Source organism: Schistocerca americana, chromosome 2, assembly GCF_021461395.2.
Source record: "Schistocerca americana isolate TAMUIC-IGC-003095 chromosome 2, iqSchAmer2.1, whole genome shotgun sequence".
NCBI classification, from domain to species: Eukaryota; Metazoa; Arthropoda; class Insecta; order Orthoptera; family Acrididae; genus Schistocerca; species Schistocerca americana.
The window spans coordinates 577,583,780-577,610,449 of record NC_060120.1 but is presented as its reverse complement, the minus strand read 5'-3'; the positions used below and the strand labels follow the sequence as shown (position 1 = coordinate 577,610,449).

At 43.5% G+C, this 26,670-nt stretch overlaps 1 protein-coding gene across 1 annotated transcript in view; it reads right to left on the bottom strand.

Annotated features, from left to right (window-relative positions):
• The window catches only part of LOC124594196 (transcription factor GATA-6-like), a 277,300-nt gene that overhangs the window by 133,515 nt on the left and 117,115 nt on the right, over positions 1 to 26,670 (bottom strand). Inside the window, exons 3-4 of the mRNA XM_047132554.1 lie at positions 24,065 to 24,171; positions 13,552 to 13,968 (exon numbers count right to left, since the gene is read on the bottom strand). Of these exons, the coding sequence (XP_046988510.1) occupies positions 13,552 to 13,968; positions 24,065 to 24,171 (524 nt within the window). The remainder of the gene's footprint in view (positions 1 to 13,551; positions 13,969 to 24,064; positions 24,172 to 26,670) is intronic.

Genomic DNA, 26,670 nt, shown 5'->3' with positions numbered 1-26,670 from the left:
AGGTTCGAGTCCTCCCTCGGGCATGGGTGTGTGTGTGTTTGTCCTTAGGATAATTTAGCTTAAGTAGTGTGTAAGCTTAGGGACTGATGACCTTAGCAGTTAAGTCCCACAAGATTTCACACACATTTCAGCATTTCTTTTCTTTTTTTTTTTCTTTTTTGTGTCAGCACTGCAGTGCACCGTCATGAAGCACCGTTCGTCAAGCAATGGCTTGTTGACAGCAACATTCTTAATATTGAGTGGTCTGCGCAGAGTCGCTACTTGAACCCAATGGAACATCTCTGGGGTAATTCAGAACGTCGATTTCGCTTCAGATCTCAGCGTCCAACATCGATATCGGCTCTACTTTCGGCTCTCGGCGATGACTGGCTACCACTTCTTTGCAGGCATTCAGACAAGTCACTGAAACTGTCCCTAGGAAAGTTCAAGCCGTCATAAAGGCGAAGGATGGACACACTCCATATTAATGTCGACTAGGGAAAGTCAGAATACTTTTGATCATATAGTGTACTTGAGCCCTATCAGCAGCCTCCTGGCTGCAAAGCATGTTGCACAACATGTGATATGTCAATCTCCCCTCTTCTGCAATCGCCCTTGTGCTCTTCTAGTCGTTTTTTGGCCCTCCTTTTCGTAGTACCCACGTATAAATCCCCACAACTAAACGTAATCCCATAAATTGCTGCTTTTTCCAGCGGTTGGCGAGAATCTCTGGTGGTCTTTTATCTACCGGGTGGATCTGTAGATTACCGGGGTGTTCCTCTTTTTCAAGGTTTTTTTTACGTGGTCAGTAATGTCCTTAATGAAAGGTAGAAAAACTTATGATTTCACCGGCGCTTGAGCATCGCTATGATTTCTACGCGGTGGTCTTAACTCTTTCTTCACCTCGGAGGACGAATAACCGTTATTGAAAAATACACTGGTGACATTTTTTAATTCTGCATCAAAGAGCACAGTTTCCTTACTCTATCCGCCAACTTCTTTTTATGATGCCTCGCTTTTGTTGTGGATGATGGTTCGAAATCCAGTGTAGGTAACAATCTGCGTGCATGGGTTTTCGGCAAACCGCGCGGCCCATGCTGTCATCATCTTTCTTGAAAACTAGCACATCACGAAAATTACATCTGCCGCCTGCCTCCTCCTCCATGGCAAAAAATATCCTCCTCAGATGGGGACGAAACGTTGGATTTTAAGGTGAAATCCATTCGACCACGTCATAATGGCCCGGAACATTTTATTAATTGTGACATTTCCGGCCGTAAATGTTTACATTTTACAATACGACATTTTTGAAATATGTAATAGCTGTGGGGGCAATCGCTCCTGAAAATAAAATTCGATTTTCTGTAGAAACTTTAAAATCACCATGTGATAGTAAAAACGAGGCGTTGATAACGTATACAAGTAGACAACATAATTACTGCATCCCGTGTGTTTACGATTAAGATCACCCCAGCACGTGTAAATCATCAACTTTAAAGTAATAAAAGTGTAATTTTATGTACGAAACTCTCCTATACGGCTAACAATCACTTTCTGGAAATTAATTTGCGATACCAAATTTCCTTTTACCTGTTCATATCACTTCTCAATACATTAATGAATACAATTTTGTACTGAGCATTATTTCCATTTAGTTTTACTGTAAGTAACGCAAAAACTAGAAATAAAAAGTGAATTTCCACATAGTGGCTCGAACGCAAGACCCTCGGATTATCATTTCGTACTATATCCGGTGCGCCAACCACTACCTAAAAACTAATAGAACTCAAATGGCTCACGAGTCTCCCTACCCGTTCTAAATATGCTATTTTTTTCCAAGCGCTTGGCCTTATGGAGTTCCCACTTCTGGCGCTTACATTTCTGGCTAAGCACCCCCCCCCCCCCCCGCCCCCCGCCAGAGTACGCGAAAGAACTTGCCGCCCCCCCCCCCCCTCTAACAACCGCGTACCACAAGTCTTTAGAGGAACGGAAGGTTTCAAATGATTGGAAAAGAGCACAGGTAGTTCCAGTTTTGAAGAAGGGTCGTCGAGCAGATACGCAAAACTATAGGCCTATATCTCTGACATTGATCTGTTGTAGAATTTTAGAACATGTTTTTTGCTCGCGTGTCATGTCATTTCTGGAAACCCAGAATCTACTTTGTAGGAATCGACATGGATTCCGGAAACAGCGATCGTGTGATACCCAACTCGCTTTATTTGTTCATGAGACCCAGAAAATATTAGATACAGGCTCCCAGGCAGATGCCATTTTCCTCGACTTCCGGAAGGCGTTCGTTGCAGTTCTGCACTGTTGCCTGATAAACAGAGTAAAAGCCTACGGAATATCAGACCAGATGTGTGGCTGGACTGAAGAGTTTTTAGCAAACAGAATGCAGCATGTTGTTCTCAATGGAGAGACGTCTACAGACGTTAAAGTAACCTCTGGCGTGCCACAGGGGAGTGTTATGGGGCCATTGCTTTTCACAATATATATATATGACCTAGTAGATAGTGTCCGAAGTTCTATGCGGCTTTTCGCGGATGATGCTGTAGTATACAGAAAAGTTGCAGCATTAGAAAATTGCAACGAAATGCAGGAAGATCTGCAGCGGATAGGCACTTGGTGCAGGGAGTGGCAACTGACCCTTAACATAGACAAAGGTAATGTATTGCGAATACATAGAAAGAAGGATTCTTTGTTGTATGATTATATGATAGCGGAACAAACACTGGTAGCAGTTACTTCTGTAAAATATCTAGGAGTACGCGTACGAACGATTTGAAGTGGAATGATAATATAAAATTAATTGTTGGTAAGGCGGGTGCCAGGTTGAGATTCATTGGGAGAGTCCTTAGAAAATGTAGCCCATCATCAAAGGAGGTGGCTTACAAAATACTCGTTCGACCTATACTTGAGTATTGCTCATCAGTGTGGGATCCGTACTAGGTCGGGTTGACAGAGGAGACAGAGAAGATCCAAAGGAGAGCGGCGCGTTTCTTCACAGGGTTATTTGGTAAGCGTGATAGCGTTACGGAGATGTTTAGCAAACTCAAGTGGCAGACTCTGCAAGAGAGGCGCTCTGCATCGCGGTGTAGCTTGCTGTCCAGGTTTCGAGAGGGTGCGTTTCTGGATGAGGTATCGAATATATTGCTTCCCCCTACTTGTACCTCCCGAGGAGATCACGAATGTAAAATTAGAGAGATTCGAGCGCGCACGGAGGCTTTCCGGCAGTCGTTCTTCCCGCGAACCATACGCGACTGGAACAGTGTCACATAAAGTGCCCTCTGCCACACACCGTTGGGTGGCTTGCGGAATATAAATGTAGATGTTGAATGTAGATGCACTATAAATTTGGACGAAATCGGTGTTGACGAGTATGCGCGATCCCTTTCTAAGTACGCTAAGAGTGTCATGTTTAGGGCTCTCGCACCACCGTTGGAAAGTAGGACGTGGCCCACAACCGGTGCCGGCGCGCCCAGTTTGGCGACGCACTGGCGGAGGTCGCGCCGGCGGTTTGTTTTGGAGCGAGCCGTGCCGTGTCGCCACTCCAGCTCAGCCGGGAGGCAAGGGCAAGGTGAGGCGTGGCGTGGCGAGGCGGCCGAGCGCCGCCCGGTAAGCAACGCGCTTCCCGGGAAGCCGAGCTGACGCGCCTAACCAGGCCAGCCGCGTCAGCGGAACGCCGAGGTGCTCCGCCGCCACCGCCACCGTCCACTCCCATCACGGTCGCAGACGCCCGCGACGGCCCGTATCATCGCGCGGCGGGTCACGTCTCGCCGAGATACGCTCTTTACGTGAGGCAGGCCGAATCCGTTGTCCGGCAGTGTTTACACGGCGTCGCGTCCAGCTACCGTGCGTCGCCGCGGCTTCTCTCCGGGCTCGGTGGCCTTGAAACCTGCCGCTGTCTCTACTCGCTTGTTCGGACCCTACAGCAGATCACCGACGAGCCGGAGTAAGCATCCGGAGCGACCTCAAGCGGAACAGACGGCACAAAACTCGTAGGAAAAGCAGCTGCCGTGCTGAGATTCAGTCCACGAATCCTAACGACACACCAGGAAGATAGCTTACGAAACCCGACCGATTCCTGAGTATTGCTCGTTCGTGTATCTCCAACGAAATAGTATTAACAGATGTAATACATTTACGTACACATCAGTACTCCGAAATTCACACTTATTTGGTACAAAGTTCGTAGAAACCCTTTCAGACTAGAATGAGATTTTAACTCTGCAGCGGAGTGTGCGCTGATATGAAACTTCCTAGCAGATTAAAACTGTGTGCTGGACCGAGACTCGAACTCAGGAAAAAATGGTTCAAATGGATCTGAGCACTATGGGACTTAACTTCTGAGGTAATCAGTCCCCTACAACTTAGAACTACTTAAACCTAACTAATCTAAGGACATCACACACATCCATGCCCGAGGCAGATTCGAACCTGCGACCGTAGCAGTCGCGCGGTTCCGGACTGAAGCGCCTAGAACCGCTCGGCTACCGCAGCCTGCTCGAAGTCAGGACCTTTGCCTTTCGCGCGCAAGTGCTCTACCATCTGAGCTACCGAAGCACGACTCACGCCCCGTCCTCACAGCTTTACTTCTGCCCGTACCTCGTCTCCTACTTTCCAAACTTTACAGAAGCTCTCCTGCGAACCTGCGAGTCGTGCTTGGGTAGCTCAGATGGTAGAGCACTTGCCTGCGAAAGGCAAAGGTCCCGAGTTCGAGTCTCGGTCAGGCACACGGTTTTAATCTGCCAGGAAGTTTCACTTTCAGACTATTTCGCGGTCGCTCCGCTATCGAATAGCACGTGGAAAAAGTTAATACTTGAGCACTACATTTTAAAGTACTATTTAAACCATTCAGTAATTTTTCATATTGCTAATCAAAGCGAATATTATCAAAGAAGCCAAGCTTCTGTAACTCTTCGAAACTGCTACGTTATACTGTTTATAGCAAACGAATGTACATCATTCTTTTGGAGGAATACACCGCCATTTACCTGTATATTTCCTATATATTTACTTTATATAACCTATATTTCGGCTTTCATGCCGTTATAGAGTTCAACTATCTTAGACTATTAACGTATTTCGGTGTGTACTGTGCAGGATGACATATTTCACGCCATTATGAGTATAGTGCTTTAGACGTTGATATTTAAATACATGCTAAAATGGCTGGACAGGTCGGTAAACTAGGCATTTGAGCATATATTTAAATGTCAACGGCTAAAGTACTGGACTCGATAATGGCGTGAAATAATATGTAATATTGAACAGTACACAGCAAAATACGTTAATGGTATAAGAACATTGTACTCAACAATGACGTGAAAGCCAAAATCTAGCTTGTACACAGGAAATATACAGAAATATACAGTAAAATGGCAGTGCATTCCTTCAAAATATGCTGTATTGCTGTGGCACATCACCATGGAATATAATCGTTTCATCTGTCTAAGTAATATTGTTGCGCCTTTTTGCTGTGTGAGTTCCGAGAGTACGGAAGTAAATTCATTATATGGCAGTTTTCTGGGAATAATTAACGTATTTGCTATACTTACCGTGTTTAACTATGTGTAATCATTTACCTGCCTCATTTTCTATGCCACGGACACAATTTTAATTGCTTTTTTTTCTTAATTCCAGTGACCGACGACGAGAAATTGGACGCGGATCATTCGAGGAGAAAACAACCGAACACTGTTGGTGTTCTATCGTCGATTCTTCTGCAGCTGAAGACAGAATGCACTGAGATTATTTTTTTCTTTATCTTACTTAATTTCCTGATAAAATCTGTGCTACCGCTTCAGACCCGTATGTTCTCAACTGATAGGTCATGCATCATAGGACAATGACGACACCCAACATACTCATTGGCATGATGAGGTTACACCGCTAATTTTTTGACAATTGTGTATTTAAACATTCATGAATCCTATTTTATAGACTTATCTGTTTACTTCCAGTCCACGATATTTCCATAAAAAGAATTTTCCCACCGTCATTGTAATGCACTTTTTTGCCGCAGTAATTAACTTAAACCAAGTCTTCTGTCTTTAGTAATATTTTGTATCGTCGCTTACTGAGAAATTTTTCATTGAAATACCTCAGTCGTATCTTCCTACGTAGGTGGAAGTCAATAAAACATCTTTGAATTCGGGGGAGAATGTTTCTGATCAAAATTTTGTTAAGAGATTTCGCCGCAACGAAAAATGTCTTCGTTTTAATGATTTCCATCCCAGCTCCCGTCTCACTCAGTGAGACGTTTCTCATATTTCACCATAATATAAAACGAGCTATGAACTTTTTCGATGTTCTCCTTCAATCCTAACAGCTAATGTACTCACTCGTTAGTACGACCGCGTGCTGCCCCCGAATTTATTATGTGAAACTCTTAAAGCTTCTTAAATGAAACAAAAGTTTTTAACAATCTTTATCTTTGTCTACATATTTGCAATGCCCTGTCGCTAGCGGGCTCCGAATTGTAGGCTGTAACATGGCATTGTGTAACGCAACTATGTAACTGCGTGAGAAACAGAGTGCTCTGAACAAGTTTCTGACCGCAAAACAGTTCGTCCACATATGGAGCACCCTCCCTTGGGCATGCCATGCCAGACCACACACGATCTGTAACAGTCCGACCCTTTGGGTTCACTGTCATCCGTCATCCTTCACGAAGTCCCGACTTGGCCCCATACGATTTTCGTCTGTTTCCAAAATTTAAAAACACCTTAGAGAACCTCACTTTCATAGTGATGAAGCGGTACGAGCAGAGGTGACGATGTGGCTCCGTTAACAAAGTGGAACATTCTACGGTGACGGTATCAACGAACAGGTTCGCCTTCTCCCACATCTGATGCTTCAGATCTGAGTTGTTTGTAATCCCTGAGTATTTAGCTGAATCGACAACCTTTAGCGTTGTATGATTTATCGATTGTATGATTTATCGATTTTGTTAGTAGTCATGTAGAGGACCTCATTTTTTTTTTATTGTTCACAGTCGATCGTCACTGGTATTTTGCCTAAACCATTTTGTAATCCTACTGATCTGCTGAAGATTTTACTAGACGCTACAAACTGAGAGGACTGCTCGGGTTGCCCCCTAAACCGCTTATACAGACTGGGAACAGTAGAGGGCTTGAACACTTACTTGGGGAACTCCGGATATCACATCTGTTTCACGCGGTGATTTTCCGTCAAAGGCGTCAAAACCCTTCTGGAAATAGAGAAGGTCCAGACAAGCGCACGGCGTTTATCACTGGATTGTTTAGAACAAGCGAGGGCACCACAGAGGTATTGATCAAATCTCCACTGACAGTCGCTACAAGAAAGGCATGGTGAAGCAGGGAGACGTTTACAGTTAGAATTCAGAGAGCGTATATTCCAAGAGGAGTCGAGGCGTAGTTATGAAGTTTTATTCGCTTGCATGCAGGTACCTGTCTACACTTACGGTACTCATTGAAACCCCTGAGTTACAGTACCGTAGCACGGTACTAGTGGAGGCAAAACAAAACTATAGTACAGGTCACTGATACAGTGGACACGAACTGCGTCATCTTCTTTTGGCTCCACTATTAGCATGCTACGGCACTGTGGCACGGAGATATCAGTAAGTACCGTAAGTTTGACACGAATCTACAAACAAACAAAAGATAACTATTTTTTCGAGATGATAATTAAAGCTTTACGAATACACCTCGTGTATTACTGCTGCCCACTCAGACGCTGTTCTCAACGCCCAGAGCTCATCAGAGACAGTAGTATCGTCAATGGTGCCGCAGGCAGCTCCCTCTAAATGTAGAAAAATGGAAGTTAGTGCATATGAGTAAGAAAACCAAACCCGTAATGTTCGAATACAGCATTAGTAGCGTGCTGCTTGTCACAGACACGTCGACTGAATATCTAGCTGTGACGTTGCAAAGCAGAATGAAATGGAATGAGCATGTAAGGACTGCAGTGGGAAAACTGAACGGTCAACTTCGGTTTGCTGGGAGAATTTTGGGAAAATGTGGTTGATCTATTAAGGAGACCGCATATAGGATGCTAGTGCGACCAATTGCTGACTACTGTTCGAGTGTTTGGGATCCACATCAGGTCGGATTAAAGGAAGACATCGAAGTAATTCAGAGGCGTGCTGCTAGATTTGCTACTGCTAGGTTCGAACAACACACAGGTATTTAGGAGATGCTTCAAAAACTCAAATGGTAATCACTGGAGGGAAAGCGACGTTCCTTTCCAGAAGCGCTATTGAGAAAATTTAGACAACCGGCACTTGAAGTTGACTGCAGAACGATTCTACTCTCGTCAGCGCAAATTTCACGTAAGGGCTATTAAGATAAGATTAGAGGGATTAGGACTCATACAGACGCATACAGCCAGCCGTTTTTCCCTTGCTCTGTTTGCGAGTGTCACGGGAAAGAAAATGACTAATAGTGGTCCAGGGCAACCGCAGCCAAGCACCATACTGTGACTGGCGGGATATGGTTGTAGATGTAGATATCATAAAATTGCCATCACTGGACACTCAGAGAAATTCCAGGTTGTACGGACGCTTATCGACAGTCTTTCTTAACGAGCATTTTTTCGAGAGTGCAGCAGAAAAAAAGGTGGAGGGCTTAGCGTGGTACCCGAAGTACTCTTCACCATCCACTCTCAGGAGGTTTGTTTGCAGCTATAGCTCGTTCAGAGTCATCAGCTCAATAAACTGGTTGACATGAAGAACAGTCATGGTAATAGTATGTACAGTTTATAGTCACCAGCCTGTGTACCAATGACAGGTGAGCTCCGAAACAAGGCTGGAGTATAACAGTAAATGATGAGATATACACAGATGCTGCTGCTCTCCTCAAATAATGCGTAAACTAACAACCCCAAGACGTTTTCTTCTTCACAACCATAACACTAATTTCCACGTAATCTGTACAGTCAAAACTCGCGAAGTAAACGTGGCAATACACATAAATGAACTGGACCCTTTTCCCGTTTTATGACTGTACGGCGTTAGTCGCCTTCCCAACGACGTTCTTATACTAACTACCTTTCTTTCTTTCTTTCCCTCGTTTCGCTATAACAAGCTCTGGAAAGAATACCGTAAGAGACTGACTTTTACGTCTCACTTCCACAAACGCTGATATGAAGCGAGCATCTGTAATGAAACCTGCCGGATGCCACGTAAGTGAGATCGCCAACAGGTAAGTCCCATTGATCAAGTTTCCTCTGTAAGGATAGATACTGTATGCTCTTTCAGGACGAAAGGAGATGTAGCTTATTTCAGCTGTTTAACCGATGCGTTCTCCGTTAGTTGGAGGAGCTGCATACGGAAACCCAACACTCAACCATCCTGCATAAAATTGCGAGCAGAACAGAAAAAGGAGGGGGAGGGGGGAATTCTGCCTTATAGGGTTTAAATTCGCAGATTGAAGGAAAATGAGTGAAAAGTTTCCACTAAAGGTACAGACACTGGGGTTTAATTATCAGAACTGCACAGGGTGTTTAATAGAAAAAGGGACATACGCAAAGGGATGACATTATTTATCCACAGTTTCTTTAGCAATATCAGAAAGGAGAACGGGGTGCAGGAAGTACTGATTGCCCCATCTACTCGTAGGTAGCGGTGATAGAAAGGGGAGAGGAACAACTGTTGAAGGTTAAGTGTCACCACCGCTATACAGCGCTGGTAACCATATCTACGGAATGGAAAATTGTTTTGTTATTCGTTAGGAACAATTAACGCTTAGATATTTCATGTGAACTGAAACCTCAGAATACTGAAACGAAAATAGTGTGAAGTGATGTGGTAACATTACAAGAAAGTACGGTCTTTGTCTCAAGGTTTCCGTGCTCTATTTTTAGCTATTGGTTCCCCTGGGTCTAAATGAGTAAAGCGGAAAAATGGCAGCCGTGAAATTATTAAGTGAAACGACGTCTACCACTCAAATAAGGTGTTAGATATGACGTGATACATCCTGAGTATTTGCGTCAGTTTCACTCGTAGGTTATTCAAGAACTGTGCTCCTGAGTAACACCTCAGCCTCGGGGCCGAAGCATATTCATGGAGTACATTCTGAACTTGACTGTGACTGTACTTAAAAGCTCTGAAGGTTTTGCAGTGCACGACAACAGCCAGAAAATGCGAGAAGCGCACAGCAAAACGAATTAGTGTAGACCTGGAAGAGAAAAACTGTACGAGCGTCATTCAGAAACTAATGCCTTAAGTTTTTCTGTTTTGATTGAAAGTCCGTGGCAGGTTACAATGCGTAGTACTAATTTCTGCAACTTACCGCTAGTGTCATGTTGGTTTCAATGTCCTGCGACAGACAGCAACTGTAGGAAATAGTTCCAACTGGTGTATGACTCCGAGGTGAGTATGAAACAGAGATGAACCATTGGATTCATCACTGATGAAGAAAGTACAACAACTGAAATCCATCGGCGTTTGCTAAAGGTGTATTGTGACGATACGGTAGACGTTATTGAAGTCAGATGAAGGTTACTTCTCTTCAGTGGTGAAGAGAAGTGTACGAATGACGAGATACGTCCCAGTCGACTCTGCTCAGCTACCATCTCTCGTAATTAACGGCGCCACCATCATCTCAAAAGTATTCGTCGGTGGGTTACGACCAAGGAATCGTGTGCCCAGCAGAATGGCGCCTGTGTACCATAGACAAGATGAGGCGCGACCTTGGCCATCAGGAAGTGTTTATGTGAGCTGGGTCCCACGAATTTTTTAAAAAAGACTGTGAAAGGAAATTTGTTGGACTCTGCTGGACCATCACGAGAGTGAAGGACACCATTTTCTGGAACCATCAGCCCCAGGTATGACATCACCACTAAGAGCCTGGATCGAAGAGGCATTCTATGGACTGGCGGCATGGGAATTCTCCAGCAAATGACCAGTTCAAGATACAGTCATCCGAAGACAAAATGAGGTGCGCATTTTTAAGAGTTGGGAAGGGTGTGATTGAATTGGATGTCTCTGAAACCAAATCAAATGACTGTTCGGAAGACTACGCTAAGATCACAAATTTCTAGTCACGCCACAGAAGATGACAAACTTCCGCTTGCAACACGATAACGTTACCAGAAAGACATTTTCACTCTGCAGCGGAATGTGCGCTAGTGTGAAACTTCCTGGTAGATTATAACTTTGTACCGGGGTCTTTACCTTTCACGAGCTAGTGCTCTACCATATTCATCTTCATATAAGGGCACACTACGCCGCAAAGTGAAAATTTCATTCTGGAAACATCCCTAACGTTGTGGCTAAGTCATGTCACCGCAATATCTTTTCTTCCAGACGCACTAGTCCCTCAAGTTCACAACAGACGTTGTGTGAACTTTCGAAGATAGGAGCCTAGCAACTGGCGGAAGTACATAGGTCCCTAGTTCGAGTCTTAGTCCGGCACATATTTTTAATCTGCCGGGAAGTTTCGCGATAAGGTCAGATCGCACAACAATTTCATGACTATGGAACACATCGACAAATTTTTCTTGACTGTTCTACGAAATCCAGCATACAGTCCCGATTCAGTAACTTTCAGACTTCCATCTCTTTGGGCCTAAGAAAGATGGACTGCGTAGCCAACATTTTACAGACTCAGGTTCTGTTGACAAACTGCAACACAGTGGCTAGCTTGAGCAGATTCAGGTTTATACGCGAGCGGTACTATGGAAAAGTTCATAACGAATGGTGGTACGAACATTTTAATTCATTACCATACCTAATGAGGCAATATTTATACATACGCATTCGAGACAGTCTATGACTTGAGCGAGGGCACACTTGGCGAAACATGGCCCTTGATCGTGTGTCGTGGGGAATGTTGTACAACCGCCGCTGCTGCTTAGTTCAAAGATAATGTAAGTCACAGGCCTCGTGCGGAGTGGACCATCCCAGGAAACGTAACAGAGAAAAGTTCTTCTGTCGTTACTGTGGGAGGAGTGTGCCTACAACATCAGGTGGGATGACAACATGGAAGGAGCCAGCGCAGGACACACACTGATGCCAGCAGTCGAGGAAGGGTCAACGGGTTACGTGGTAGAAGAAGAGGTCACTTCTGGATGGACAGAGCTGGAGAGTCGGAGTGTCGTGCAGCCGTCTCTGTGAAGGATGAGCGAGGCCACGATAGCTGCACTTAATCAGGTTCCAGTGTGCAGGTAAATTCCCCGTTTGTTGTAAAACTCTGATTTCTCCCACTTCTTTCGTCAGCATAGCTTGTGCATTGAAAGTCATTTAGAACACACGCATTTTTTACCAGAATTCCTGTGTCAATAAATTCTGTGTGTATTCTACCTTCATCCATCGAGAAGCTTTAGAATTGATACCCGATCACAATACTGCTGCTTTATCTTGCCAGTAGGACTAAACCATTGTCCTCCGACCCACAGCGTTTCTGCGAACACTATTTCTATTAGAGTGAGCTTTTACAATTTTAGAGGATTCGTTGAGTAATCTAGTGACAGTACTTTATTGGGATATGGTATTTCAGTTAATCACACTAACACAGACTATGGAAATAATCAATGACCCACAGGCAAACAATTAATCGTAGATGGAGGAGGGAAGTGTGAGGGTGGGGTGAGGGAGTGAGGCCTGGGGAGGTTTATACCACAGTAACTAGTGGAAAAATGACAGTATGTAGCCAAATGTCATGTTGGGACTAACCTGATGCAAGCCTTTCTATTTAATGCCACTTCGGTGGTTACAAGTCGATTTCGCCGCTTATTTTGTAAAGAGGTTTCCGAGGAGGCCACTGGGTAGTGAACCAGAGACTTTCGTGGTAGAAGCCAGCAACGTTAACCAATTTTTGCTTTCTTTAAATCTGTTTTTTCGTCGTTACGTCGCCAGTTGTTCTTTGCGGATGTCACATGACTTCTTTCAAATTCCCTCGACTAGGAAGTCACTCGTAAGGAAACATCGCCAAATCGATAGCATATTTTAAATTTCAACGACGAAAAATACAGACACACTTGTAAGATATCAGCCACTGAAATACTTAGCACACGAAAATTTCGGACATAATTATGATAGTACGCAGCTTCTGAATATACTGCTTTTAAACCTCTTGCACACTTTTTGTTTGTCATTATCTCCGCCCCACTGCAGCCGCTCAGTGCCCGCTCGCGAAGTGCGTTCGGGTAGTAGGAAGTTGCGACGGGTGTTGAACGAGTGACAAACAGCTGCTAGTACGGAGTTTAAAAGCTGTACATTCCGAAGGTCACAATCGCGCATTTTTAGAATCACGGCCCAAATTGTCGGGACTGAACTCTTGCAAGTGTCCTTTTTTCTCCTTAAAATATCAAGTCGAGGTGGTGATGTTCCCTCATTATTTCTTTATTATCGTTCTGCAGTTTCCGTCAGTTCATTTATGACGGCGACCGTGTGAAAAAATATGACAGTATGTAGCTTAAATACTGCTGTGTTTGAGTTAACGGCGCTTTCCGTAGCTGTTGTAGCTTCCATGAAAAGAACTGGGAGGCATTAGTTTCTGAATGACCCTCGCACGAAGTACACAGGGCAGAACAGAGGAATGTCGTGGTGCCGATACAGGCTGGCAGGTAGCGAGCGGTACTCACTGGCAGTGAGCGCCGGCACGGACAGGGGCGAGGGCGAGGGCGCGGCGGGCGCCGAGGGGTTGGCAGCCCTGGCGCGGCTGGAGGCGGCCAGCGGCGACACGCCGTATTGCTGCAGCGGCGACGCCTCGTACCCCCACAGCGACGCCTCGAACGTCGCGGCGCCGCCCCCGGCGCTCGACGTCGCCGAGGCAGGCTGCGTCGGCGCCGCCGCCGGCGACGGCGTGTAGGGCGAGGGCCGCGCGTGCGACAGGTGCGCCGCCGACGACACCGACACCGCCCCCGGGCTGCTGGCGCCGCCTCCGCCGCCCCCACCGTTGCTCCCCATCGACACCAGAGAGTTGAACCGCTGCGTGAACGGCGGCAGCGACGGCGCCATCTGGCTAGCTTTGTTGATGAGGCTGTAGTCGTCCAGCCCGGCTGCGCGAGGAAGAAGCGATACCTCAGTCTGTGACCATATTCCGATACAGCTAGGGGAATTGGTAGAGCTACACCAAAAAAACCTTGACGGAATGCTATCAAATACATTCAGATTTAGGAAGGACTTCATGTAAGACAGTAACTGCCTGGAAAATATTCAAAACTCAGAGGGATTAAAGACGTTAGCTGGCAGTGGGCATTGATTAAAATCAATGGAGGAAGTTCCAAATTTCTGCACAATTGGGATTCGAGCCCGGGTCTCTTGCTTACCAGGCAGATGCTCTGACCACTGTCCCCAGTCATCGCAGCTGCACGGACTATTGTAGCTCGCCTCCCATCAGACCCAAATTTTCAACTTATTCACACACTACTGATGAGGTGCCCATTATCATTACTCACAGCATCCTGCTGATTCCTGTAACAGTTCGACCTTGCAGTCTTGGCGTGCATCCTCGTTGAATGGATCATTGTTTGTCCTTGCCGAATTATATAAGTGGTGCCTGTTCTTTTGGGCATATTCGAAAGGACAAACACCACATATATGCAAATTGTTCATTACTAAACATCCAGTTCCAATCAGAGACAATTTTCTAACACAGTTTTGGTAAGCAGCAAAAGTTACATTCGAATACAGTTGCGTCAAGAAAGGAGCAAAATGTCAAAAATTCGACTGGAAACTGTCTGGTTAGTAGCCAGGTGCATGTGGTACAGAATACGTAAAAAAAATAACTTTTGATATTAACCAGAACTATGCTGGAAAATGGACTTTCACAAAACCCGGGCCAATATTAAAGAATATTTTTATCGCAGTTTACTTGGTGTCATTTCTGAAGTTTATCAGACTCGAGGAACACAACAAACAGAAAATTTATTCTATTGTTTCCATGCCTGCGAGAAATGTTTATTAAAATATTATCATTATGCGGGTTTATTTACAAAACAAGAAACAACCCATTCGTGCTGGTGATGAATGGTTGAAGTATGTTATGGCTGTTGGGTGTGATGTTACTGGAACTCGCTAGGTCGAGATCATAATACGACATACCTATCATATAATGAAATCTTCAGAAAGTTTGATAAATATGCAACTGGTGTTTCATGGTGTAACACTTTCCATTTCCATCAGTGTACTACTTCGAGTCCATATTTATCAACTGCTTGCGGGATTTTTTAGACTTATCAACACAGTAGCCATCCCATGATTTCCTATACCTGTTCCACTTCGGAGTACAGAATTTTATTACAGAAGCAGTCTTGGCTTTCTAATTTGTATCTCGAGTGAATATTTGTTTTTTTTTATCTTTTATTTCTAACTTTGAGGTAATATACTCCGCCAGTTGGATCTCTGGTTGGATATCTCAGTAGAATATCGTCATTAGGAAAACTAAGTTTGGCATTCTATGTGTGGCAGCGCAGAATGTTGGATCCCTTAATCAGATAGGTAGCTTAGAGAATTTAAGAAGGGGAGGGGATAGATGGCAATTAGTGAAGTACGGTGGCAGAAAGAACAAGACTTCTTGTCGGGTCATTACAGGATCATGAATACAATATCAGATAGGGGCAATGCAGGAGTAGGCCTAATAATAAATGAGAAAATAAGAATGGGGTAATGTGTTATGAACAACATAGTCAACGCATTATAGTATTCGAGATAGATACGAAGCCAACATACATCACAGTAATACAAGTCTGTAGGTCTACTAGCTCCGCAGATGAAGATACTAGAAGAATGTACAAATGATGAGATAAAGAGATTATTCAAATAATTAAATGAGATGAAAAGTTATTTGTGAATTCGGCAACAGGAAAATGAACAGAATTAAAAAAAAAAATAGAAGAAAGACATGAACTGGGGAACTACCTGAAGCAGGAAGACACTCGGTGAAATTATGCACAGAGCATAATTTACTTATAGCTGACACATGGTTCAAAACGTTGCAGAAAGACATCTGACGACACCATAAGACTTCAGATTTGTATTATAACTGTCACACAGAGATTTATAAATCAGACACTGTCCTGTAGACGTTTCTCGTGGCGTATGTTGACTCTGATAACACTTGTTAATTATGAGCTGCAGAATAAACCTGAAGAAATCGCAAAAGTTAGGAACTTAAGGAGATGGGACCTGGACACAGCTAATAAATCAGGGATTATGCAACGTTGAACTGAATTAGTAGTTTTGTGAAATGAAAGCAGCAGAGGATCAAATAGGTAAAAAGTCCACGTAGAAATCTGTTAATAACTTAGGAGATACTGAATTTAGCTTAAGAGAGGAGAAAATATAAAAAGACAGCATATGAAGAAAGCGAAAGAAATACAGACGTCTAAAAAATGAGATTCATGAAGTGCAAAATTGTTAAGCAGGAATGGCTAGAAGACAAATGTTAAACTGTAGAAACAAACGTGCCTACGGGAAAGACAGATGCAGTCTACTGGAACAGTGAAGAGACTTTGGAAGAAAGAAAAGCAACTGTATGAATGCCAAAAGCTCAGATGCCCAGCCAGTATTAAGCAAAGAAGGGAAGCCTGATAGATCCAAGAACTATATATATGGTCCGTATAAGGGAAACAAACTTGAGGACGATGTTGCAGAAAAAGGAAAGGAAGCAGATGAAGTGATGATATGGCTCTGAGCACTATGGGACTTGGCTTCTCGGGTCATCAGTCCCCTAGAACTACTTAAACCTAACTAACCTAAGAACATCACAAACATCCATGCCCGAGGCAGGATTCGAACCTGCGACCGTAGCGGTCGCGCGGTTCCAGACTGTAGCGCCTAGAACCGCTCGGCCACTGCGGCCGGCTGAAGAGATGATACTGCGAGAAGAATTTGACAGAGCGCTGGAAGACCTATGTGGACACCAGGGCCTGGATAGACGACATTCCCTTAAAATTATTCAGATCCTTCGGACAACCAGCCGTGACAAAATTATTCTACCCGGAGTGCAAGACACATGAGAGAGCCGAAATATCCTTTAACTTTAGAAAGAATTCCAAAAAAAAGGTAGGTGGTGACAGGTGTGAATGCTACCGAACCATCAGTCAACAATGCGAAATATTGACAAGATTTATTTGCAGTCGAACGGAAAAATTGGTAAAACTCAATCTTAGGGAAGATCAATTTGGATTCAAGAGAAATGTAGAAACACACGAGGCAAAACTGACCCTACGACCTATCTTAGAGGATAAGTTGCAGAAAGGCAAAACTATCTCCGTAACAGTAGTAGATTTAGTGAAAGCATTTGACAGTGTGGACTAGACTAAACTCTTTAAAATGTTGAATGGCGCAAGGAGTGAAAAGTTATGTACAGCTTGCTCATAAAAGAGACTGCAGTTATAGTGTATCTAAGGACGTAAAAAGGAAGCTGTACTCGATAAGGGGGAGAGGCATGGTTTTAGCTATCCCCATTCTTATTCCATCAGAACAATGAAAAAGCTGTGAAGGAAACCAATGAGAAATTTGGTAAACGAATTAAAGTTCTTGGAGAAGAAATAAAAACTTTGCACTTTGTCGATGGCATTGTTATTCTGCCAGAGACAGCAAAGGGCTTGGAAGAGCATTTTAGTGGAATGGATGCTATCTAGAAGAGAAATTATACGATGACCGTTAACAGAACACGAATAATGGAATGTAGTCAAATTGAATCAGGCTATGCTGTGGGAATTAGATTAGTGAATGAAACGCTGAAAGAAGCGGATGATTTTTTGTTATTTTGTTATTTTGGGACATTTCCCGCCAGACGAGTGACATTTATCCCTGTTCATACGCATCCAACAAGCCAATCAGTGCTCGTGGAACATGTGGGCATGAAATTCCTAGAAACGGTGGCGCCAGATCCATCCAGCACACGTTACGGCTTTCGATGGCCACTTAATGCTCGCCCATTAAGATGCAAAACGAGATCGCTATCTTTTCTTTTCTTTTCTTTTTCTTCTTTTCTTTTTTTTTTCCTTTTCTGTTCCCCCCCTCCAAGTTCTGTTCTCACTTTAGATCACACGTGAGCCAGAACTGCAGAAACCTTGTTGTTTCCAGATAGTACATCTACTAGACATTTTTATTATTATTGGTCGTTTACCATTTTAACCTTCTTAATAATCCAAAGAGTTCTTTCTCTCTTCGGGTCACTTTGTGGCAGACTTGGCATGGAAACATCCCATTTTTAATTATGTTTTTAGTGTATGACTGTATCCTCGGTTCTTGTTCTCTTATGCATTTATGTGGTAACTGTATCCACAAGACCGTTCACGCTTTCCTCTCCCTCACACATTTCAAACCGACGTTGGCTAACTTCTCACCTATCCCGCAGAGATGTTAAATGGACATCAGCCGTCTCTTCCGTAACACTTTCTATGTTGTTCTATACCAGGGCGTGCTGAAAGGTAATCCCTCCGAATATCTTATGTGAAAACTTAAACTTTTTAAATAAAACTAACGTTATTAATATTCTACCTCTGTATTATTCATGTCTATGTATTTATTTCTCAATGTAGCCATCCTGGCCATGAAACATTTGTCCCAACGAGAGAGAAGTTTGTTCATACCGCCACTGTAGAATGTCTGACTTTGTTGACAGAGCCACAGTCTCACCTCTGCTCGCACCACTTCATCACTATTGAACTTAAATTCTCGAAAGTGTTCTCTAAGTTTTGTAAAAAGATGAAAATCTGATGGTTCCAAGACTGTATGCAGGATGATTAATGACAGTGAACCTAATGCTTCAGATTGTTGCACGTACAGTAGCGATACAAACCGTCATATATTACATACTACAATTCGGAGCCCTCTGACGCCAGACGGCTGAAAATATGTAGACGTGAAAAATAAATATGTAGAACCTTAATTTTTTATTTAAAAAGCTTTAAGAGTTTTTACAAAAAAATTAGAAGGCATTACTTTTCAGCACGTCCTCGTATTTTAATATGTCAATTACTAGATTTCTGCTGCTGTTATCATATCTAATATCCTCATAACAAAGCTACTTTCACTTACTTCTAACTTGTTTAAAATATAACTCAGTACATCATATTTGTTCATATACACGCACTCTGGTTTCATTACTGTACTATAGTATACTAATTCAATTTCTTCTGGTAAACATGTTTTGTCGTAATTTTTTCTTTGTTCCGTATGCTCTCTCCAACTATTATTTATCTACCCATTATTTTCATTTATTTACTTTCTCTTTGAGATCTATAACTGTCGTTAATTTTTTCAGGTATTTTTTATAACTGTCTACAATTTGGTTACTTCTTCAGATATTCTTTACATCGGAATTCAAGAGGATTGATTCATATAGCTCTTGTATTTATATGCCTAAATCCTCCGCAAATCTAAGATATTTTATTCTGTTATTTCTATCCTTCCACCGAAGCATAGCTGGTGATATTCTATATTCTTCTAGTTATTAATTCCAGTTCCTTACTATTTTCTCGAACACATAACTGGTGACAAGTGGGGATAAACCACCACTTTACCAAATAGTTCAGTAATTGTGAACCGTATAAGCATTTCGATCAGAAGTTTCGAGAAGCCTCACGAACAAATGTTATTTTAATTTTCTCCGTTAAGAAATCCAACAGTGTTTTTAAAACCATAAATAATGCTAATTTGTATCTGCATTACAGTGTTCTTTGGAGATAAATATCCAAACATGCTTTGCAATTTATTATATCGTCAGCATATCGTACATTATATATGTATTTGAGTGTTCATCATATTTATAAACAAATGCGCTCCCTAGAACTCCAGGAGCTTTTCTACTCTTTCGTTTCAATCCGCCATCGGTTATCTAGAAGACTTCAAAGACTTAATTGATGTTAGAAAGAAACTGCATCACTTACAGGAAGTATTCTAGGCATGAATATGGGATCAACTATGGTTTCAGTAATGGTGAATGCAGGGCATGTACAGAGAAAGGCAACGCCAATTTTGAAAGGTTTCTCTGACCCGCAGGAGAGAATAACATTAAATGTTCTTCACTCCTCTAGGTTTCCCTTCCTTAGAAACTGCGAAAATAAAATGTAACTAATAACAGCTCGCACACGGGGCATATAAGTAATCGATTTTTCGGCACCACATCCATGAAGGGCCAAAAATTTGGATATTTGGTTGAAGGAAGATACAGTTTTTCCGCTACCTTAGATTGATATGGAAATTAGAAGTCTAGTCAATATGTGCGATAGACCGTCTACTCTTAAATTTTCTGATTTTGACTATAGTAAACAATTATAAGTTTGGTGTCTACTAAATGTGCTTTTCAACAGTATTTAAGAATGATGCACGGGAATTATAGTAAATAACAACACGGCACTGAAGAGAGAGGAGCCTAATCGCAATTAACTCACAGAAATGACATGCAATATCTCAAGTGCCTTCTATTGCAAACCTAGATAAACAAGTGGTCTGATACAAGTTTTCCTCAGTTCAAGACAACAGTGGTTACTGGGCTGCATTTTATGCACGATACTTTGACTGGCGGCCCAATCGTCTTCTTCGGCTTCATCAAACAAAGTCTGAAGCTAAATTGAGGTCATGACCTTGTCTACTAAACAGCAGAATAGTGTAGCACACACAACCAAGTCAAACGGCGGATTGTTCCTGGCACAACTAATTCCACTGCTGCATTCAGATTACCTACAATGAGCCGTATTTCACCACCAAACCTGGAAACAAAGAATAGCCTACTGAGGGAACATAAGAAAACCTGTAACAACCAGCAGCTGTCAGTTCGTCCGAATCAACAGACTCCGCTCCAGGCATTCACCGCTCAGAATAGCTAGCAGCATGGTGGGCCATAACTTCAATTCCAGGAATCCTGGACCAAGAATGCTACAATAACTCCCCATCGGAGTCCTTAGCTTTCTCGAAGTCAACAACAAACCGTGGGAACTTGATACGCCACGTAGGACTAACCATGGGAGATGGGATAACTTATTATACAGATGAGGAAAAATTACCACTGCAGAGGGCACCTGTGGCTTCCCAAAACGGACTTCAGATACATTGTAAAAAATAAGCAAACGCCGTCTTGGTCTCAGATCGTCTTGAATCATCGCACTGCGAACTGCACTTTCCGTTGCCAGACATAAAGATAATATGCACCGCAAATTGCAACCAGTAGTCGATAAATAAAAAGTTATGATCCTGATGGTGTTTTCCTAGTTATTATAACAAACGGGTTACGGTTCTTTAGACATGGCGTCAATTACGGAGTTCAGGCATATTGCTGGAAAGAGTCATCAAAATTCGTTTCCTGGAAATCTCTGACTTCTTCGACTCTACAGCAGATGTGAACAATGATGTAAAAACGGCGTGTCTGTAAATTTAGAAATAAAAATAAAATATGTACGTAATTTAGAAGTTGGTTTCTAAATGACATACGATTACTAACAACAATTGAACCCTCCGCAAAAGAAAAGATTTTACGACATCTTTATTTCCACAGATTTCGCACTTATGTTGTACCACGGTACTGACCTCGTATTTCGTAATAGTGAAAGGAAATAAGACGAGACTAGTATCGTGGTGGAAAGTTAAGTTTCCGGGACACGAAAAATATGTCGGGAAACCTAAAAAACCGTGACGAAGGTTTCAACTTAAACGAGGCTCAGGGTTCGAACCACAATTTGTTGAGATGTCCAAGCCATCTCATTCATCACAGCTGGAAAACACTGAGAGAATGAGAGTTTCAGGGAATTACAGTGGGGGCTCCGAAAAACAAACAAGCAAGGATCAATGGGAGCAGGGGAACAGGGAGTCGAATTCGCCAATACATCATTTGATCAAAAGTATCCGGACAGTAGTGTGGGGTGTGTCTACCTTAGCCTTGATGACTGCTTCAGCTCTGCTGGGGTCACTTTCAGTAAGGTGTCGGAATATCTGTGGAGGAATGATAACTCATTCTTCCTCAAGAATCGAAACCAGAGGAAGCAGCGTTGTTGAACCATGGGGTTTGTAGTGAAGTTGATGTTCTAACTCATACCAGAGGAGTTACACTGGGTTTAGGTCGGGGCACTGAGCAGACAAGCCTATTTTTGGTAATGTTATTGTTCACAAACTATTGGTCACAGATGCAGCTTAATGACTGGGTCGTAAACTGCTGACACAGTCAGCGTCTCCGAATTGCCTCTCTACTGTATGCAGTACACAATGTTTTAAACTGTGGTCATATCCTTCGGCATTTAGCGTTTTCTTGAGTACAATAAGGGGACTACACACTAAACACGAAAAATACGCCAATGCTGTAACACTGCTTCCTCGTTTCTTCACTGTTGTTACTGCACATTATGGCAGGTAACGTTCTACAGGCATTAGTCAAACCCAAACTCACTCAGTGCGCTGCCACAGGATATTAGCGCGATTCACCATTCCAAATCACTCGCTTCCAGTCACCTACTGTTCATTGGCGTCACTCTACACGCCACTTCATGCATCACTGACTAAAGAGATGTGTGGCTTGTGAGGAGCTGTTCGGCCAGTGTATCCCGTCCTTTTTAACTCCATTCGCGCAGTCACTGTGCTAGTTGGACAGTGGGCAGCAGTTTGGAGCTCAGGAGTGATCAATTCCTTTTTTTTTTTTTTTTTTTTTTTTCAGCCACCGTCCACAATTCTCGATGGTCCCTGTGTGTCAGTACATGAGGTCTGTCTGGTGGTGATTTGGCTATGCATTTTTCCTTCGCATTTCCAGTTCACGTCACCAATAGTCTTTTTATGTATACATACTGAAGCAGCGAGTAAAAATCTCTGCTCTCCTGCTTACTAGGCTGGTGCGTTATCCACTAATCCACCTTGGCACACCGTTTCTCACTACTGCACGGATTACCCTGGCACGCCCCCTCCTGGATCCAAATTCTCACTGCCGCCACAGTCTACTTCAGATTTCCCCGTGTACACGAAGAGAATTGGTGAGGCTCTCAATGTTCTGAAAAAATTTTGAAAATTTGTGTTAAGTTCCCATGGGGCCAAACTGCTGAGGTCATCGGTTCCTAGGCTTATGCACCACTTAATGTAACTTAAACTAACTGATGCTAAGGACAACACATATCCATGCCCGAGGGATGACTAACTTCCGACGGGAGGAGCTGCGCAAACCGTGACAAGGCGCCCTAGACTGCACGACTCCTTGTTCTGGAACAGCACCTCAGCACTGACGTAAATGGGGAATCCAGTCTGAAACCCAGGTGCGGGAAGGTGTACAAATTAAATGACACAATTTCAGAGAATTTACTGAACTCATGCAGTATGGCTTTATGAGTATAAACCGAAGCAGCGAGTAGAAATTTGTACCAATGCCGGAAAAACAACAGTCTCTACGGTAAGCTTCATGAGGGTTGGAATGTCCCTGCTGGATGTGTTACTCAGATGACATTCAACGACTAGTGCATTTTCGAAGTTCCTGACCTCTCCTGACCGACCCATTTGCTTCTCTACCATCAACACAACCAGCCTTTACCGAGTGAGGTGGCGCAGTGGTTAGCACACTGCACTCGCATTAGGGAGGACGATGGTTCACACCCACGTCCGACCATCCTGATTTAGGTTTCCAGTGATTTCCTTAAACCGCTTGAGACAAGTGACGGGATGGTTCCTTTGAAAGGGCACACCCAACTTCCTTCCCCATCCTTCACTAATACGATGGGATCAATGACCTCGCTGTTTGGTCCCCTCGTCCGAATCAACCAACCAACTGTCCCCGCCTGTTCTCACATTGGCAGATCGGTCTCTTCTGACGTCAGTCCACATTACTTCCGGATACATTTGATGAGACAGTCTAAACATCGGCGAGACACCAACAATACTTGACAGTATGGTTGGTGTCCAGTCCGCGAGTTCGAGTGACACAGTTCGCATCACTTGGACACGATGATGGTTGGGTCCGACGTCCAAATATCGTGCATGAAATGTAATCAACGACCTTGCTAAGCCCCAGGAAGTACACCACTCCGAGGAAACCTGTGAGATCGCAAAGGCAATAGCGAATTTAGCTGTCCTGTGTGTACTTCTGTAGTTGCATTTTCTGGACAATTACAGCGTATGATGGGGAGGGCAAGTTGTAAGTTTACAGAGACTGGATGCGGTGAATTAGAGACGTACCTTGCGTCCACATGGGCGACGTTGCGACGGCCTGGCCGACGTCAGCGGCGCTGGTGGTGAGGTAGGACATGGAGCTGGGGTACAGCGTGCTCCGAGAGTACAGCGGGCTGCAACACCAACAAAAGTACAGCGTCAGCGAAATCTGAGCTCGAGGCGTCCAGGAGCTAGCGCCCTAAATCACTCATTTGGGGGGCAGCAGGATGTGGCGCCAGCAATTACTGCACACGACAGTCACTCCTAACCAAAGCAAAGCATAGAGGCGCTATCCTGGTCTTTAAGGGGCAGCCTACCTCAGCCCTCGTCTCCACCCCTGCTTGTCATGCAACAGTCTAGTCTCCGTTCTCTCTACGGTTAATGCTTCCTCCATGTTACACAAAAAAGCGGACCAGATCCGACGATCGCGTGACTGTTGGTTGTTACATCAATAGTGCATCACCCTACATTTCTACATTGAATTTAACAGTTTTTACTAAAATTATTTCAAGTCATCAGCTTCAATAAAACATAACATATTGTAAATTTTTTCAGAACCAAGTACCGTGATCCTCTGGTAACACCATATGTGATTCTTTTATCTCCGAACAGTATATTTAATTGGGTACGGAGAAGTATTTTATAGTTGTTACCGTCGTTCTTTTTCTTCAGATTGTTATCTACAGCAGCTTTTATGTCGACAGGCTGTTAAATTTCGTTTGATCACTTATTTTTTGGGAGTTTTTGCTGATGCCTGAACCTGCTAGGCACCACAGAGAACTTAAACGTGTTAATATTTGCAGCTTTTCAACACAATAAACAGCAACATCAAGCATTGATTACAGCCTGAAAAGAACTGCTACGAGAGCGTAATTACCATCCTCAGGTTCAAAGTATGCAATTGGTCATCTCTGTAAACTGCCCATGTTCATAGTATTGTCAGTCTGAAGACTGGTTTGACGCAGCTTTCTCCGCTAGTCTATACAGTGCAAGCCTCATCTCTGCGAGTGGCTACGAAGTAGTTCACCAAGATCCGATACAACAGTGCGATAACGAAAAGCACAAAGATCCAGCTTGTTAAAGCGCTCGTGTTTTTAGTCCTCTTTTACGGTTGCGAAACACGGACCCTTAAGGTCAGAAACAACCAGCGTATTGAGGCAAGAATTGAGCGTTGGAGCCAGGCCCGCACGCAGTAGGTGAAGGGGCGGGGGGGAGGGGGGGGGCAGTAGCCCCTGCCGCGCTCTCTCCCCCTCCCCCCCCCCCCTGCCAAAATGTTTGGGTTTAGGCTTATACCAGATACAATGGGGTTTTTCTAGTAGCATTGAGACTGACAATGCAGTAACACTGCTGTAAATTAAATAAATATTAATCTAGCAGTTTTGCGGAAATTTGAGCTATTACCAGTTTTATGAATCTTTTAAGGCGAATGAAAACAGCAAATCAATTCTTGACCACTGCCAGTCTGATCTGTTAAAAGGTTCAATCGAATCTGTATATTATAATTTAACAGGTCACAATAGGTAAAATTAGCTTTCCGGTTTGCTGCCTCGTTCCCCACTCCCCAAAAAATCTTTCGTCGGAACCTGGTCGGTGCTGATGCAGGACGCTGCGTATGAAATGGTGTCTCTAGAAAATAATCGTGGAAGGAAAGGTCGAGGGCACGAGGGAAGTACCAGCGACCAGGTAGATATATCAAATCAAGAATATCTCCAGTCCGTCTCTTCAACAGACTCTAAGAAAAGCTGGTAACAGTCCCCAGTCCCAGATGGAGACGCTTGGTTCGTGGGGTCACAACGCTCAGCAATGACCACAACGACCTATCATGAAGGTGACAATCCTGGCAATTCCTTGATGCTTTTGGATGTGGTCTATAAACCGATCCCTTCTTTTAGTCAAGTCAAGTTCTGGCACAAAATTCTTTTTCTTCGGTTCGATTCAGAACGTTCTTCTCAATTATTCGATCTGTAAATCTAACTGTTAATATTCTTCTGTAGCGCCACGTTTCAAAACATTTTCTTCTTTTCTTGTCTGAATTGCCTATCGTCCACGCTTCCATTCTACACAAGGCTGTACTCCCGACAAATATCATCACAGAAGATTTTGTAACACATTCGGTTTTAAAATTTTCGTTTTCTTTCGTAAACGTTTTCTTTACATTTCCAGTGTATATTTCATGTCGTTTCCATTCAGCTATCACTTACTTTACTGCGCATAAAGCAAAACTCATCTGTTTCTTAATCTAATTCCCCGAATATCGCCCGATTTAACAAGACTACCTTTATTATCCTTGTCTGTTTTTGTAGATATTCGTCTTAAAAAATTTCAAGACACTATCCATTCCGTTCAGCCAACACAAAGGTCAACTACCATCTCTGCATATTCGTTAGTTTTCACCAAGTGAGGTCTCGCAGGATGTGGGTACTGCGGTTTCTGCGTATGTCTGGTTATGATTAGCCATTAAATGTTCAAATGTGTGTGAAATCTTATGGGACTTAACTGCTAAGGTCATCAGTCCCTAAGCTTACACACTACTTAACCTAAATTATCCTAAGGACAAACACACACACACCCATTCCCGAGGGAGGACTCGAACCTCCGCCGGGACCAGCCGCACAGTCCATGACTGCAGCGCC